The sequence below is a fragment of the Rhinatrema bivittatum genome, chromosome 5 (genome assembly GCF_901001135.1).
Source record: "Rhinatrema bivittatum chromosome 5, aRhiBiv1.1, whole genome shotgun sequence".
Taxonomy (NCBI): Eukaryota; Metazoa; Chordata; class Amphibia; order Gymnophiona; family Rhinatrematidae; genus Rhinatrema; species Rhinatrema bivittatum.
The window spans coordinates 177,553,436-177,567,882 of NC_042619.1; the positions used below are offsets into that span (position 1 = coordinate 177,553,436).

Genomic DNA, 14,447 nt, shown 5'->3' on the forward strand with positions numbered 1-14,447 from the left:
ATTTTATCAAAAACTCTTCAAAAAGCATTCAATTTCTATTCATCATCAGATACATAGAGTGAATAACAAATGTTCACCATAAAAAACTCATTCATACAGTCATACTATTAAAAAATGTTTTCTTTAGGAAAATCTATATAACAATACAATTGTTCCACTCCCTCTTTACAACATTGTATTTCTTTTGTAGTTCTATTTCACAAATTCATACTCCCAACATGTTTCGCCATTCAATAGGCTTCTTCAGGGGAGCATAATGCACAGGTCTTCAAACATTTCCTCCACGAATTCACCCAAATGTATCCACACTCAATTTTCACAGTATATTACTCTTTCCACATAAAAGGCAAACCAAGCTTATTGTCTCCATAGTTCCACCTTTATCTCTTTTTTTATGATTGAGACGCTCGCCATGACACTCCCGTTTTTCAGAACTTCCACATCTTCAGACTGCTTTTACTATTGACTTCCTTACATCAAAGACGCTCAAAAATCAACTCTCCCGAACACTCAGTATTCTCTCTTGGTTTGCCTTTTATGTGGAAAGAGTAATATACTGTGAAAATTGAGTGTGGATACATTTGGGTGAATTTGTGGAGGAAATGTTTAAAGACCTGTGCATTATGCTCCCCTGAAGAAGCCTATTGAATGGCGAAACATGTTGGGAGTATGAATTTGTGAAATAGAACTACAAAAGAAATACAATGTTGTAAAGAGGAAGTGGAACAATTGTATTGTTATATAGATTTTCCTAAAGAAATATTTTTTTATAGGATGACTGTGTATGAATGAGATTTTATGGTGAACATTTGTTATTCACTCTGGGGTAGGTTTTATAATTTTGTGCGAGCGCGTACTTTTGATCGCACACCAGGCGCGAATGAGTATGCGGGATTTCAATAGATACGCGCGTAGCCGCGCGTATCCATTAGAATCCGGGATCGGTGCGTGCAGGGCTGCCAATTTTGGGCAGCCTGCGCACGCCGAGCTGCGCAGCCTGCCTCCGTTCCCTCCGAGGCCGCTCCGAAATCGGAGCGGCCTTGGAGGGAACTTTCTTTCGCCCTCCCCTCACCTTCCCCTCCCTTCCCCTACCTAACCCACCCTCCGGCCCTATCTAAACCCCCCCCCCCACACCTTTATTGCTGGATTTACGCCTGCCGGAGGCAGACGTAAATCTGCGCGCGCCAGCGGGCTGCTGGTGCGCCATCACCCGACCCGAAGGCTGTTCCGGAGGGCGCGGCCACGCCCCCGGAATGCCCCCTGGCCGAAACCACGCTCGTGGCGCCGCCCCCGAAACGTCGCGTCACGACCGCCACGCCCCCCTCCACGCCTCTCCATGCAAGCCCCGGGACTTACGCGCATCCCGGGGCTTGCGTGTGCCGCCGAGCCTATGCAAAATAGGCTCGGCGCGCGCAGGGGGGGTTTGGGGTAGGTTTTCGGGGGGTACGCGCGTATCCCTTTGAAAATCTACCCCTCTATGTATCCGACGATGAATAGAAATTGAATGCTTTTTGAAGAGTTTTTGATAAAATGTTTTGTATACAATAATAAAAATTTTTCTAATGAATTTATGTCACTATATATGATATGTTGTATTAGAGTGTGTGATATATTTTTTATACAATTGCCATTTTTTTGATTCTGCTACGTGCAGGCAGGCCTTCAGCTTGAAGGCAGAGTAAAGGCTCACTCTGTGCGGGCTATGGCAACGTTGGTGGCTCATTTATGTGTGGTCCCTGTCGTTGAAATTTGCCGAGCCGCAACCTGGAGTTCTCTTCATATCCTTGTGGCCCACTACTGCCTAGACAGGGATGGCCATCAGGACAATGCCTTCAGTCAATCCACCCTGCGTAATCTGTTCCAGACTTGAACCCAACTTTGCTCATGCTTCTTGTGGGACCCAGACAGCCTCTGTTTACCTACAGCGCCACAGTTGTTTTGTGTCCATTGGTACCTTGTTCAGCTGCTGTTGGTCTCTCTGATTGTGTGGGGCTCTCTGGAGCTTGGTATTCACCCACATGTGAGGACTACCATTCTGCTTGACCTAGGAGAAAGCGCAGTTGCTTACCTGTAACAGGTGTTCTCCTAGACTGGCAGAATTTTAGTCCTCATGAATTATGCCCACCTCCCCACGACGTTGGGTTCACCTTTGGTTTGTTTTATTTTTTCGCTCGTATTTTTTGCTATGTTACGAGACTGAAGGGGGACCTCGCATGGATGCGCAGATAGTAGCAGGCTGGGCATGCTCACTCTGTTGGTCAAAGCTTTTAGAAACTTTGACAAAAATTTTCTTTGCCTGGCTCCATCGGATGATGTCACCCACATGTAGGGACTAACATCCTGCTGTCCTAGGAGAACACCTGTTATAGGTAGCAACTGCGCTTTCCTAATCCTTGCCAATTAATGAGGTAGTTTTGAAGCTTCCTCCCAGAATTTGTGGATAGGATATTGACTCCCAATTTAGATATTTTAAGGTAAAATTCCACATTTTATACCTTTTAGTCCAGTTATTCAGTTATTCTTCTTCCCTTGTTGGTACCTGGAGGGTACCTTCATTCTTCTTCTTCTAACATCTTAATGATGTAGATGTGGTTTACACCAAAAGGGTTTTTTAAAGCAAGACAAGTGCAGAAAACATTTCATAGTCCATATAATCTCCAAATACAGTTTTATTTTTCATCCAGAATGGCAACTCCACTGTTTCAACAATTATACTTTCAAAGGGTCCCCCTAATCTGAAAAATAAACATATCAGAAATGGACTATGTAAGAAGGGGCTCATGAACCAACATACAGTAATTTGGCTATAACAACTAAAAAAACATACCGTAGTGATTGATGATAATGCTTGACATGGCGCAAGTAAAAATAAGGTACACTGGAGTTTTAAACATAACTTCTGAAAAAAGGCACGAAAGACTGCATAGCAGAGACAGAGAGCCAATCAGAATTAGGTAAAAAGACTCCATTCTAACTCTTTGTTTAGACCAGTAGGTGATAGTCCATTTCTGATATGTATATTTTTCAGATTAGGGGGACCCTTTGAAAGTATAATTGTTGAAACAGTGGAGTTGCCGTTCTGGATGAAAAATAAAACTGTATTTGGAGATTATATGGACTATGAAATGTTTTCTGCACTTGTCTTGCTTTAAATGATTGTTGCTGAGTGCAGCATTTGCTCTTGTGTTCTCTGGATTTACACCAAAAGGGTGCCACAGATTTTCTTCACCACCTCCTTTTCTGCAGGAATTAACCCAGATTCATTCCTCCACCAGGTACACACTGAGCCCCTAGGCACTAGAGCACTTAGTCATGTTGGAAAAAGTAAAACCTTAATAAAGGGTAACCAAAAATAGAGGAACATACTTCTTTCTCTAAAACCAAAAGGTTCCAAAAAGGCATTTTAAGGATAGACAAAGGCAGCCTTTCTACTTTTCCATACATAGGCCTCATTTAGAGGTCCAAGGGTCTTTTCCTAGAAAAACAGAGAAAAACAGGGCACAGCATAGTTACATGCTGCCCCTACCAGGGCTAAGCAAAGAATCCACACCTTAAGATGGTGGCATGGGATATTATATTCTAAGACTCCACAATTTCAAGTCTCCCACATGGGGGAGCTAAAATTCACAATAATACTACTGATATTTCTGCTATGACAATGGACAATCCTCTTAGAGAGGAGCCCATAGGGTTATCTACATTTAGTAAACCCTTGATAAAGAACATAGGAAATGAAATTGGTTTTTTACATGATTGAGTTCTGAAGAGACAAGGGTATTATATATTATAGTAGTCCATGTTTGAAAATGGATGAAACAGGACAACAATGTGATATTGTTGGTACTTTCTATATCATTGCATTATATAATTTGGAATCAACATATCTCTAGGTCCCTAAGGAGAGCTGTGGTCCCTATACTTATCTGTTTGTTTATTTATTTATTTATTTATTTATTACTTTTACATTTGTTATTCACCTCCTCAGGTTTGTGCTTGAAGTAAGGTTCAGAGCAACCAATCAATAGCCAGCAATATAAACAGCACATAAATATAGAACCAATAAGCCCAATAATTTGCATAGTATTAAAATCAGGCATAAAAATACATCTATAGCATACTATAATCAGTGCCCCTAGCCTTCTGATTGTGCGATCATTGGGAGAAACCACATAATAATTAGCTTGTAATTGTACAATCTGCCACATAACATTCCTGAAAGCTTTAACGCCTCTTAATTCAATCCTTTGAACAAAGCTGCAGGGTGCTTACCTGCCTCCAGTTTCAGTTTTCTCTACTCCTGCACCATCCCTCCCTTTGCAAACAGCCTGTAGCAAACCTTCTTTTGTTGTTCCCTCATTTCTTCCTGACATGAAGGGGGTGGGCGGGGTAGGTGAAGTTGGAGTGGACAGAGAAAGCAGTCAGAATGTTTGATCCCTCAAAGGTCACTTAAAGCCTCATCAGACTAAAGATGATTTTTATGTAATTCCTGGATGCGGTGATATCCTTATAAGAGAATTTACAAAGACCTGGATGTGTTTTGGAAGTCTGCAACTGCTGGTGTCTCGCAGCTGGCAGAGAGGGCATTAATTTCAATTCATAGAAGCCTTGATGACTGACACTACTGCTAATAAGCTTCAACTTGTGCTAATTTAACCCCTTTTTGTATCATTACCATGTATCCAATATATGTGCACACATCTTTCTGGGTACTTAACAAGAGAAACTGCTGATGGTGAGGGCATTTTCAGCGTACATAAGCTCATATACTTGGAAAGACGACAGGGACTTTCTCAAGAAAACATAAAAAGGATGGCTGCACTCTTTCAAATCCAAACACAAAGGCCAATTCATGGTTAAAAGTTTGTAACATATGTTTTATTGTTGAGTTTTCTACTTGGTACATTTTTTATATGTATATGGTTTACATATTATTTAAAAACAACATGAATGGTTTTCAATTTAAAAATTGACTTCTTTTTACATAGAGGTGAGAACCTTTATGCAAAATGATACAAATTTGCCACATAAGTGCCACAGACTTTTGAAAATCTGACATAGAATTTGCAAACTCTTGCCGCAGAATCTTGAAAATTCTGCTGCTTCAAACCAGGGGCTCTGACTATAATAATAACTACATAGATTGCCTGCATTCAGCGACTCCCACCCTCTCATGAAGCTCACATGAGTCAAAATATAAACAAGTGGGATTATGTCATTTCTTTGTAGAATAACAAAGGAAAGCTGATGCCATATGTATACTAGAGCTAACTGTTATCTGTTTTGAAGAGAAGGAATAATTTCATGAATTTTCTGCTTCCATAGGAAATCTCCAAATGATTTGTATGATGATAATGTCACTGCAAAATCTATCAAAACTGTCTATTCTACTTCTGACCAGTGAGTATTTGTTTAGTATTCCAAATTAAGGAAAGGTCCGGTAGCATGAGGCATCCATGGAATAAGGATTCATAATTGTGGCAAATCGTTTCAATGCGCTAAACAGACCCCATGCTGAAAAACAATGCAGCAAGTTTTTGTTTTTTTTTCAGAGTTTTTTAAAGCAAATTTACTGCCTGATTCACAGGGACAATAACCTTGATACTGGCAGACGGGCACACATGTATGCACGTATGCCGGCTCACGCCAGCCGATGCGGCTATTTTATAACATATACACACTTATATGCACGCATGGTATAAAATAGGCTGTACATGCATACACTTGCGTAGAATTTTATATGGAAGCACTCATGTGCACACAAATGCCCTCAACCATGTAAGCGGGGGTATTTTAGAAGACCTGCCTGCTGACGCAATTACCAGTTTACCCAGTTTGTTCCCAGTCCACCCAGGTAAGGGATAGGACTTCCTAAACCCGCTAGTTAAATGGCTTCTCTTTTACCCTGTTAGCAGTTAGCAACAACCTTAAACCCCGCTGACTAGCCTATATTTTTTTTATTTTATCCCTTGCATGCCATTCATAACAGTAGTAAAGTTGCGTGGCAGGGGACCCCAGTGAGTGCTTGTGTTCATAAATATCTACGCTCACATTTCATGTTAAAGTCCCAGAACACCCGGACCACTCCCACAGCCTGCCCATTTTTTGCTACTTTTTATTTATGCGCGTACCGGGAAATCCCTGCGTACAGAGGTGGCTTTTAAAATCCGCTTGGTGTGCGCCGGCTGAACTTGTTTGCGTATCCCCTGGTTCTGGTGTGCACGTGGCTTTTAAAATTCACCCATAAGGCTTTTCTCCCATTCTGTGTCTATGGGAAAATACCTTGATGAATTAAGCGCTTATTTCTAGTGACAGTTGGGCAGATTTGCAGGAATAAAAATGTGAAACATTCACTTGCAAAACAGGTGCAAGATGAACTATGACAATGCAGCATGGCATATATTGGAGTATCATTATGTCTAAATGTGTTTCTGAAACAGCCACTATAAACTAGCCAATACAGATACAGATGTAACACCCCCTTGATCACTTACCTCGTGGGATGTTCCTGGGTCTGGAACTGATCTGGAGAGAGTCCCCCTAGAGGGCAGACTCTTGTCGATCCTCACGTTCTTGGTGCCTGGTGCCTCCACCTGGGGAAGAAGGTGTTAGAGGGTTCACAGACCCCAGGAAACCAATGGGTCTGTGAACAAGGCTGGCAGTATGTACAAATATATACAGGTTTATTACACTGCATAAGTATATACATTTCTGCATGATTATGTGCATCACTACCAGGATGTCCAACAGCACACTTATCTACTTGTGGTTAATAGTCTCAGGCCACATAACTATATACACTTCTACAAGGTAGCAAGAACATTTAATATTTGGCAATTTGGGGTGTTTGGCTCCCACAGTATACCATCATATAGAAGAGAAGGGACCTCTTGAGATCACGCTTAATCAACTGTTATCCTCCCCCTTTTTCGCCAAGTCTCACCCATGTGAAAAGATGCAACTGGGCTGGTGGGCAATGTTGACCTGGGGGGGGGGGGGGGCGGGGAATCTGCTGTATCTAAACCACAGCTATCTCCTCAGTGCTGCTTCTGCTCCGCTGAAAGGTCCATCCCATTGCTGGGGTCTACACCCTCCTGGGGGACCCAACTCTGCCTTCTGGAATGCTGCTGGGAACCCTTCTTCCTAGGGGACCGCTTGATCTGCCATTGGGGTCTACACCCTCCTGGAAGACCACTTGATTTGCCACTGGTGTCCCCTTGCCCAAGGGGGACCCAGGGTCACCTCCTGATCTGCCACTGGGATCCCATTCTGGTGAACTACTCCACCTCTGGATCAGCCGCTATCCTTCTGTTCTTCTCCCTTTGTAAGAAGGTTTTTCCTGGCTTGGGTTTACAACTCCTTCATTCAGTGTTTCAGGCTCTCCATAGTCTCAGCTTTCAGTGATTTTAGCTCCGCTAAGTTCATGGCCAGTCATTCACTGTTACCCAGCCTGGATGGGTCACTTTCAGCCAAAAGGTCAAGACCCAGGCAGGATCAGCTACCTTGATTGCATCTAGGTAGAGAGAGCATCAATCTAGATGGTACAAATGTACTCTTCTTTACCTTTCATCCCTTCAAATCACATTAAATCTTCACTGATAGTAACTGTGCTGTTCGTAAGTATGACTGTGCCTGTTAAACTGCCCCCTAAAACCCAACCTACCCCACCAACCTCACCCCATGTTCATAATGTCCCCTCTTACAGTGGTATAAAAAGTTCAATTATCAGTGACCTTCCACAGAGGCTCTCTCTCTCTCTCTCCCTCTCCCCTCCCAAATGGGATTTGCGATAAATACTGTTTCAGCCGTAACGCACAGCTAACACAGGCATAACGTACAGAAAAAAGGTGTAGTTATTTCCAGCGGTAAAACTTGCATTGCTGTGCATTACTTTATCACATGCAACGTTAACCGGCCCTCATTGCCATTTACTCCGCCCAAACTCTTTTCACTTGAATACTAATTTTAAATTTGCATAAGCATTTCATGATGCGGTATTTATCATGTGCATTATAGCATTATCCCGTGCGTTAGGACCCTAATGCAAGTAATAACACCCTAATGCATTTTGATAAGTGACCCTGTTAGTCATGTAGGGCTTAAATTACTGACTTGAGTCATAGATTCAGCGGTCACACTAGTTTCAAGGGATATGATGCTGACGGTAAAGATAGATGTATAGAAGTGACTGCATGGTTGTTTACTTTCATTTGCTTATGCTCCCAGTCTTTACTTCTTCAGCATCTCTTTATTCTCTATTCCCTGTCCCTCTTCCGTAAAACATTTCTTTTTCACTCCAATCCAGCAAATCTCTTCCCTTGGCTTCTGCCAGTTACTGCTTAATCTTCTCTTTTTCATCTCCAAGCTCCTTGAATATTTCACCTACTTCCAGTTTCTGAAAGGAAAAGCGGGATAAGTTTGTAAATACAATGGAACAAAACCAGGACTGGATTATGCTGTAAGGGTTGACTTGGGTCGGGTAGTAACCTTATGCACCTTGGTGTACAACACATATTTTAGTGTAGTAACTAGAGACAGAGCACCTCATGAGAAATTGAAGGTGCAAATCATGTATCTCTTTATATTAGCCGAAACTCATGAAATCCCTTAATTTGATCTAATTAAAGGTCCCATCTGCTGAACCAAAAATCTGAAAACAGACATATATGATCCAATGTGCTGCTGTCTTGTAAAATATTAAATAGAAATATCCAATACTGATTTCAAATTAAAGAGCAGTTGTGTAGACAAAATATGACCTATCACTGTGCTTAACAGACTGGACAATGTTTGATCCTATCCAGATGACCCTATATTGATTCTACAGAAGAGATGATTCTGTCTCTACTTTTTGAACCTTGTTTAGGGATAAAAATATTGAAAAGCTTTGAAAGCTATACCATAACTAGGCAACCCTGATCTTTGAAATCATTGATCCATCTGGTACTTTGGTGTAACTAAAATATGTAAATTAACTGGGTTCTTAGGCTAAATACATCGGATGACAATTTCTTGTGGATATACTGAAAATAAGGCCTATTCACAACTCTTGAGGCTCAGATTTGCCTACACTTGAGGTCTACATTTGCCCTTACCTATATACAAGTAACCAGTGATCTTCTGAGGAACTTGTGCTTTAAAGTATTATTGCAATAACAATCTAGTTGCTAAAGGCTGTGGCTGTTTTATTGATTTACAGGACTGTTATTGAAAAAGACATGTGCACATACTGCCGCAAGCCTCTGGGCATAGACACCAAAATGATCCTACAGGACTTACACATCTGCTGTCATGCAACGTGCTTCAAGGTAAAGGAGGCTTGCTGAACTGACAGTGTAACCTAATACTTTGAGTACTGAGCTGATGAACCTAGAGCTCAGTACAGTGGCTTTTAAAAAGGCATGTAATTAAAGTAGATTACTGGGACTGGCTTCTGCTTCCTGGGCCAGCCAGGGCTGAAAGTGCTGTGAAGACAGTGCCCATAGCCCCTGGGGGAAGAAAGTCTTAGTCATCACCTAATGGCAATACCTAGTAGCCAGACATATGGTCCATGTTAGCCAAGATCTAGAGGGAGTCTATGGAATTTTTTACCATATGGTTGAGAACTGTTGCTGCTATGGCTAGACTGAAGTGGGAAGGGATATAAAAATAGACACCCCCCACTAGGTAGTTGCAAATGAAGGCTCAATAGAGGCTGGTTCCCATTGAGCTGGAAGTTCAGAGCAACTGGTGAGTCAAAAGGCAGTTTAAATTTAGGAAGATTAACAGTAAGAGCTTGATTTATGGTTGTTTTTACAATTTTTCTCTATATTAGTAAAACTTTTAATAATTCAGACCCTAAGTTCATGCAGAAAGAGACCTTATAAGGCTAGGATTTTTTTTCTACCATGCTGATGGTTCTCTATAAATACATGTCTGTGACATTAAACAATGATATGCTATAATATCCTGATATATTAACAAAAAAACAAACAAACCCAAGTATGGAAAGTATGTAGAGGCTTGGCTTTGGGAGTGCTCTCCACTATAGATTGGTAGAAGCAGTAATGGAGTTCTTACATGAAATACTGAGTACATGCAGTGCTGCTTCAGTATGGTTCTTCAACTTTTTATAGCATGTTCTACTTATTGCACCCAATGGATATAACGGGAGGGCTGAGCAACTTGGAAAGTGCAATTGTGTATGTCTGACCTTGGATAGGATTATAGGAGGCAGTTAGAAACTATGTAATGTTGGCAAGCACTCCATGCTAAAAGTGCCTCCCCCAACACCGATTCCCAGCAGTTTGGCCCAGAACAATATAGAATCAATATCCCAATCTTCTCAGTTACTGTAAAACATTTTGGTATGAACTTAGAATGCAAATTTTAGAATACAAACAAGAAAGAGTGGTCTACATACAGAGACACATAGAGCCTGATATTCAAAGAATATTCAGCACTCTAAAGCCGGATAAGTAGGTCCTGCTATTGAGCATGTCTAACTTAGGGGTGGATTTATCAAAATGCGGTACGTACCGCATGCGATAGCAAAAGGGGCGTGGTGTATGCTAACGGACCGCATCGCAAATGGCGAAGGTACTCACCGCATGGTCCCGGCTGCTATCGCAGAGCCTAACGCATCTGAAAGAGGTGTTGTTAAAATTGGCATTATGGCTCTGCGATACCTCTTCGCAGGCAGGCTAACCCAGCCCACTCTCCGCCCAGGTTTTGAATTTGCATCCCCTCTCCGCCCCTACTCCTCCCAGTTTTTGCATTTGCATCGCACCATACGATATGGTGCGATCGCATGCGGTAAACACGTCTTCGCATGCATTAAAGGCCTATCGCATGCGAAAACGGGGCTTTTTCGCATGCGATAAGCCCTTAACGCATGCGAAAACGCCTTACCGCATTTTGATAAATGACCCCCCTTAGGTGGATAAGTTATCTGTCTAAGGCTGAAGATCGATACTTAGCCGGATAACATATCCAGCTAAGTAGCGCCGACCCAATCCACCCATTATCCGCCCACTTTATTCTCCTGGTAGAAGATAGCCAGATAAGTGACTTATCCGACTATCTAGTGACTGCTGAATATAACTGGATATTCAGCGGCCCAATAAAGGAGCAGACTGGGAGGGAACTTCCCTAATCCTATCCTTCCTTTCTCTTCCTCTCTCCTCCCCGACCTCTAAACCCCACCTACCTACCCTAATTTTTTTTCTCCCTGAACTTACCCATTCCACAGAGCAGGAGTGAGTTCCGCGCACTGGCTGTGCCAGGACAGCACCTAATGGCGCTGTCCTTGCCAGTCCCCAGCCCGTCCCTGTTTTGCAACCCAGCATTTCCGCGCATACCGGGAGATACACGCACGGCCAGGCCGTTTTGAAAATGTGCTTGGCGCATGCACGGCCTGGCCACGCACATATCTCCCAGGATTTGTGCAAGCCAGGCTTTTAAAATTGAGCCCATATTGCATTGGTAAATATATAACAGGTGACAGGTGATGTGCATTGCCTTCTAAAATTGTTGCTGTTTTTTATACCCTGGGGGCTTCCCCATTTTATTATTTTTTCCCTCTGTAGCACAGCCATAGACCTTCCTCTGGCCTGGGAGCAGAAAACACAACTTCCTTTACAACCTGTTATGCATATACCCTAAGCCCAGGCAATGTGTTCCTGCTGTACGATACGTAGGAATACTGCCCTCTTGGACTGCTCCCAGCAACTATGATCCAAGGTCCAGAAATCAAATCAAAGGGTCCCGCATGGCAATGTTCATTGCTGCTGCTGGGCTGCCCATCACTGCAAACATTTTGATTAGTGTTAGATTTCACTTCACTTATTGCGTGTGACGTATGTGGGGCAAGTTTCACGTTCAATGGATTACAGTGATCATCTGAATTTATTTCTGTTTTTAGTGTGAAGTATGTGGCGCACCTTTGGGAAGTTTGAAAGCAGGAGACAGCATGTGGATTTACAGGAAGACTGTGCACTGTGACCGCTGCTACTCTGGAATGAGAGGTAGGCCACATATTGCTCTACACAACAGACAAGAAGAGACAGAAATTTGTATCAATCATTAGAGGCTCATTGCTGATATTCAGAACTTCTGGAAGGTTCTAGAGATCTGTAGAGGTGATTTTGTTATAACCACATCCTCTGTCAGGCTATTCCACTATGTTGTAGAAAAAACATTTTTTCCTTAGATATTTTTAAAAAACTGTTCCGATCTTATTTCTTGTGACCCATTTCAATTATAATATTGACTGTTCGGTAATTATTTTTTAAATTATTGAACCTGTTCCCTAGCTACTTCTGACAGGCTTAGCAAGAGTTACCAACTACATCAGTCATATTTCATGAGCCAATCAAATACTGTACCTGGAGCATGATATCACAGGTGACTGTCAGCTTTCAGAGATTAGTGCAAAGGAAAGAGAACAACTTTAAATACAAATTATTTCAAATACATAGAGATCCATATGCAGCAGCGTGGGAAGCGGGAATTTATATGGGTAACTTTAGGAATGAAGTTCATCGGGTAAGTCTCCTGCTGAATATACTCCCCTAAAGTTACTCACCGGTGAGATGTTCTCGTGTAAATTGAGCTGGCTTACGCTCAACATCGGCACTGCCCTGCTAAAATTAAGTTCTGCCTCCTGAGTGCCACCCGCTCTCCCACTTTTTGCCTGGTTAAAAAGTCACCTGGATAAAATATAGCTGGTGAGAGAGGGAAAAATGGTCCAATAACAGGTTTTTGTGACCTCGACAAACCCTTTTGAATATGAACCTCATAGCTGTTAACAGATAAGAACCCTTCGGCCCTCCTATCCTGCCCTATCATGCTTGCCTACTTAAAAGGCCTAATTTACTAAGAGGCTGATATTCAGTAATCTGGCAAGCAAAAATATAGCTGGATAAAGTTATCCAGGTAAACGTGTCTGGGATATTCAGTGGGACTTAGCTAGGTAAGACTGTTGCTGAATATACTCAGATAACTTTACCCAGATAAGATTATCCAGTTAGCACTGAATATCAGCGCTGTGGTTACACCCCCAGAGCATTTTCTGGCCTGCTTCTTTTTATCCAGCTTTTAGCCAGTTAATACGTTTACCTGGGTAATCTTTTGCCAGTGACAGGGGAGGGAATTTAAAATCTCGGGTTTTGGCTGGACAAACCCTTTAGAATATCGACTGCTAACTTTTGTTTCCATAGACATAGAATGGGAAAAAAGCCTTAGTGAATCAGGTCCTAAATATATTTTTGTAATGACTGTAGTAAAATTACTACTTCCTGCCTTGTGTACTTTGGTAATCTTGCCAATGTACACAATGGCTTTGGTTTTCATTTCAGTAGCGGTGATTATCCGAGTGATTTTATGTTCATGACTGCTCATTATACATCTATGGTGAATAGAAACAGCATAAACAATAACCATAGCTCTAAGAAATTGCCATTCAGGAAAAATTGAAACTCAAACCTCTGCCAGTTCCCTCTTACAGTACATAGCTCTGAGAGGCATGACAGCTGGATAAATCTGGCCACTTACATTTCCAAGCCTTCCTTAACCTTGCTATTCCAGCTCCGAATCTTTGGAAATTCCAAACTGGAACAGTATATTTTGCAAATCTATTGTCATTCAAATAATGAAGATATGCTTAAGTGGTACATGGATTCTATAATGCTTACCTGTTTGCTTCATCCTCACAATCTCGCTATATGACAGACTTCTGTATGGACATATTTATGCTATTCTTGTGCTTCATGGTGTAGAAAACCAAAACGATTTCACAATTAAAAGTTGTAGATGCCAGGAACAGTTTGTGAGAAACTAAAAGAAAATAAGTAAAACAGTTGTTATGGCTGTTAATCTTTTTTTATAATTATTGACAGGACAACATTAGTGTTTCGTATATTTGTTAGGTCCTTATTTAGAATCAAACTTAAGAATATGAGATTATCTCATAATTCTGTTTTTTCCCAAATTCAATATACTCAACCTAGATATTCAGAATGATAGACATTGACTTACCAAATAGTTTCTTCCATTCCTTCTAATAGGAAAAATCCTTGATAATCAGGCACAAAGTGTGGTCAGTTATGTTATGGTATTACTCGCCATCATGCTAATTAGTTCTCTTTCTGTTTGGGTGTTTTTCAGAAAAATGGATCATGTAATCCCTGGATGCTAGAAACAAGATGGACAACACTTACTAGGTGCATCATCATTCACCAACTAAGATGCATCATGAAAAAAATTGTAAATTAACATCATTATGCTTAAGATAGAGAATTCTTCAGTACAGCTGTTATGGTGGTAACATTATCAGGGCCACTGGGAAATTATAGAGTAACTTTAAAATAGTGGAAATATTCTGCTAATTTTATTTCATCTTATTTCCACTGGAATTTTTCTAGAATGCTTTTCCTTTAGTGCTGAAATTACTTCCTCATAGCTAGAGGTTT

At 41.5% G+C, this 14,447-nt stretch overlaps 1 protein-coding gene across 1 annotated transcript in view; it reads left to right on the forward strand.

Annotated features, from left to right (window-relative positions):
• Positions 1 to 14,231, forward strand: part of SCEL (sciellin) — a 241,197-nt gene extending 226,966 nt beyond the window's left edge. Inside the window, exons 35-38 of the mRNA XM_029603190.1 lie at positions 5,323 to 5,397; positions 9,197 to 9,305; positions 11,900 to 12,002; positions 14,143 to 14,231. Coding sequence (XP_029459050.1) covers positions 5,323 to 5,397; positions 9,197 to 9,305; positions 11,900 to 12,002; positions 14,143 to 14,159 — 304 coding nt within the window. The 3' untranslated portion in view covers positions 14,160 to 14,231. The remainder of the gene's footprint in view (positions 1 to 5,322; positions 5,398 to 9,196; positions 9,306 to 11,899; positions 12,003 to 14,142) is intronic.
• The last annotated feature ends 216 nt before the right edge of the window (positions 14,232 to 14,447 follow it).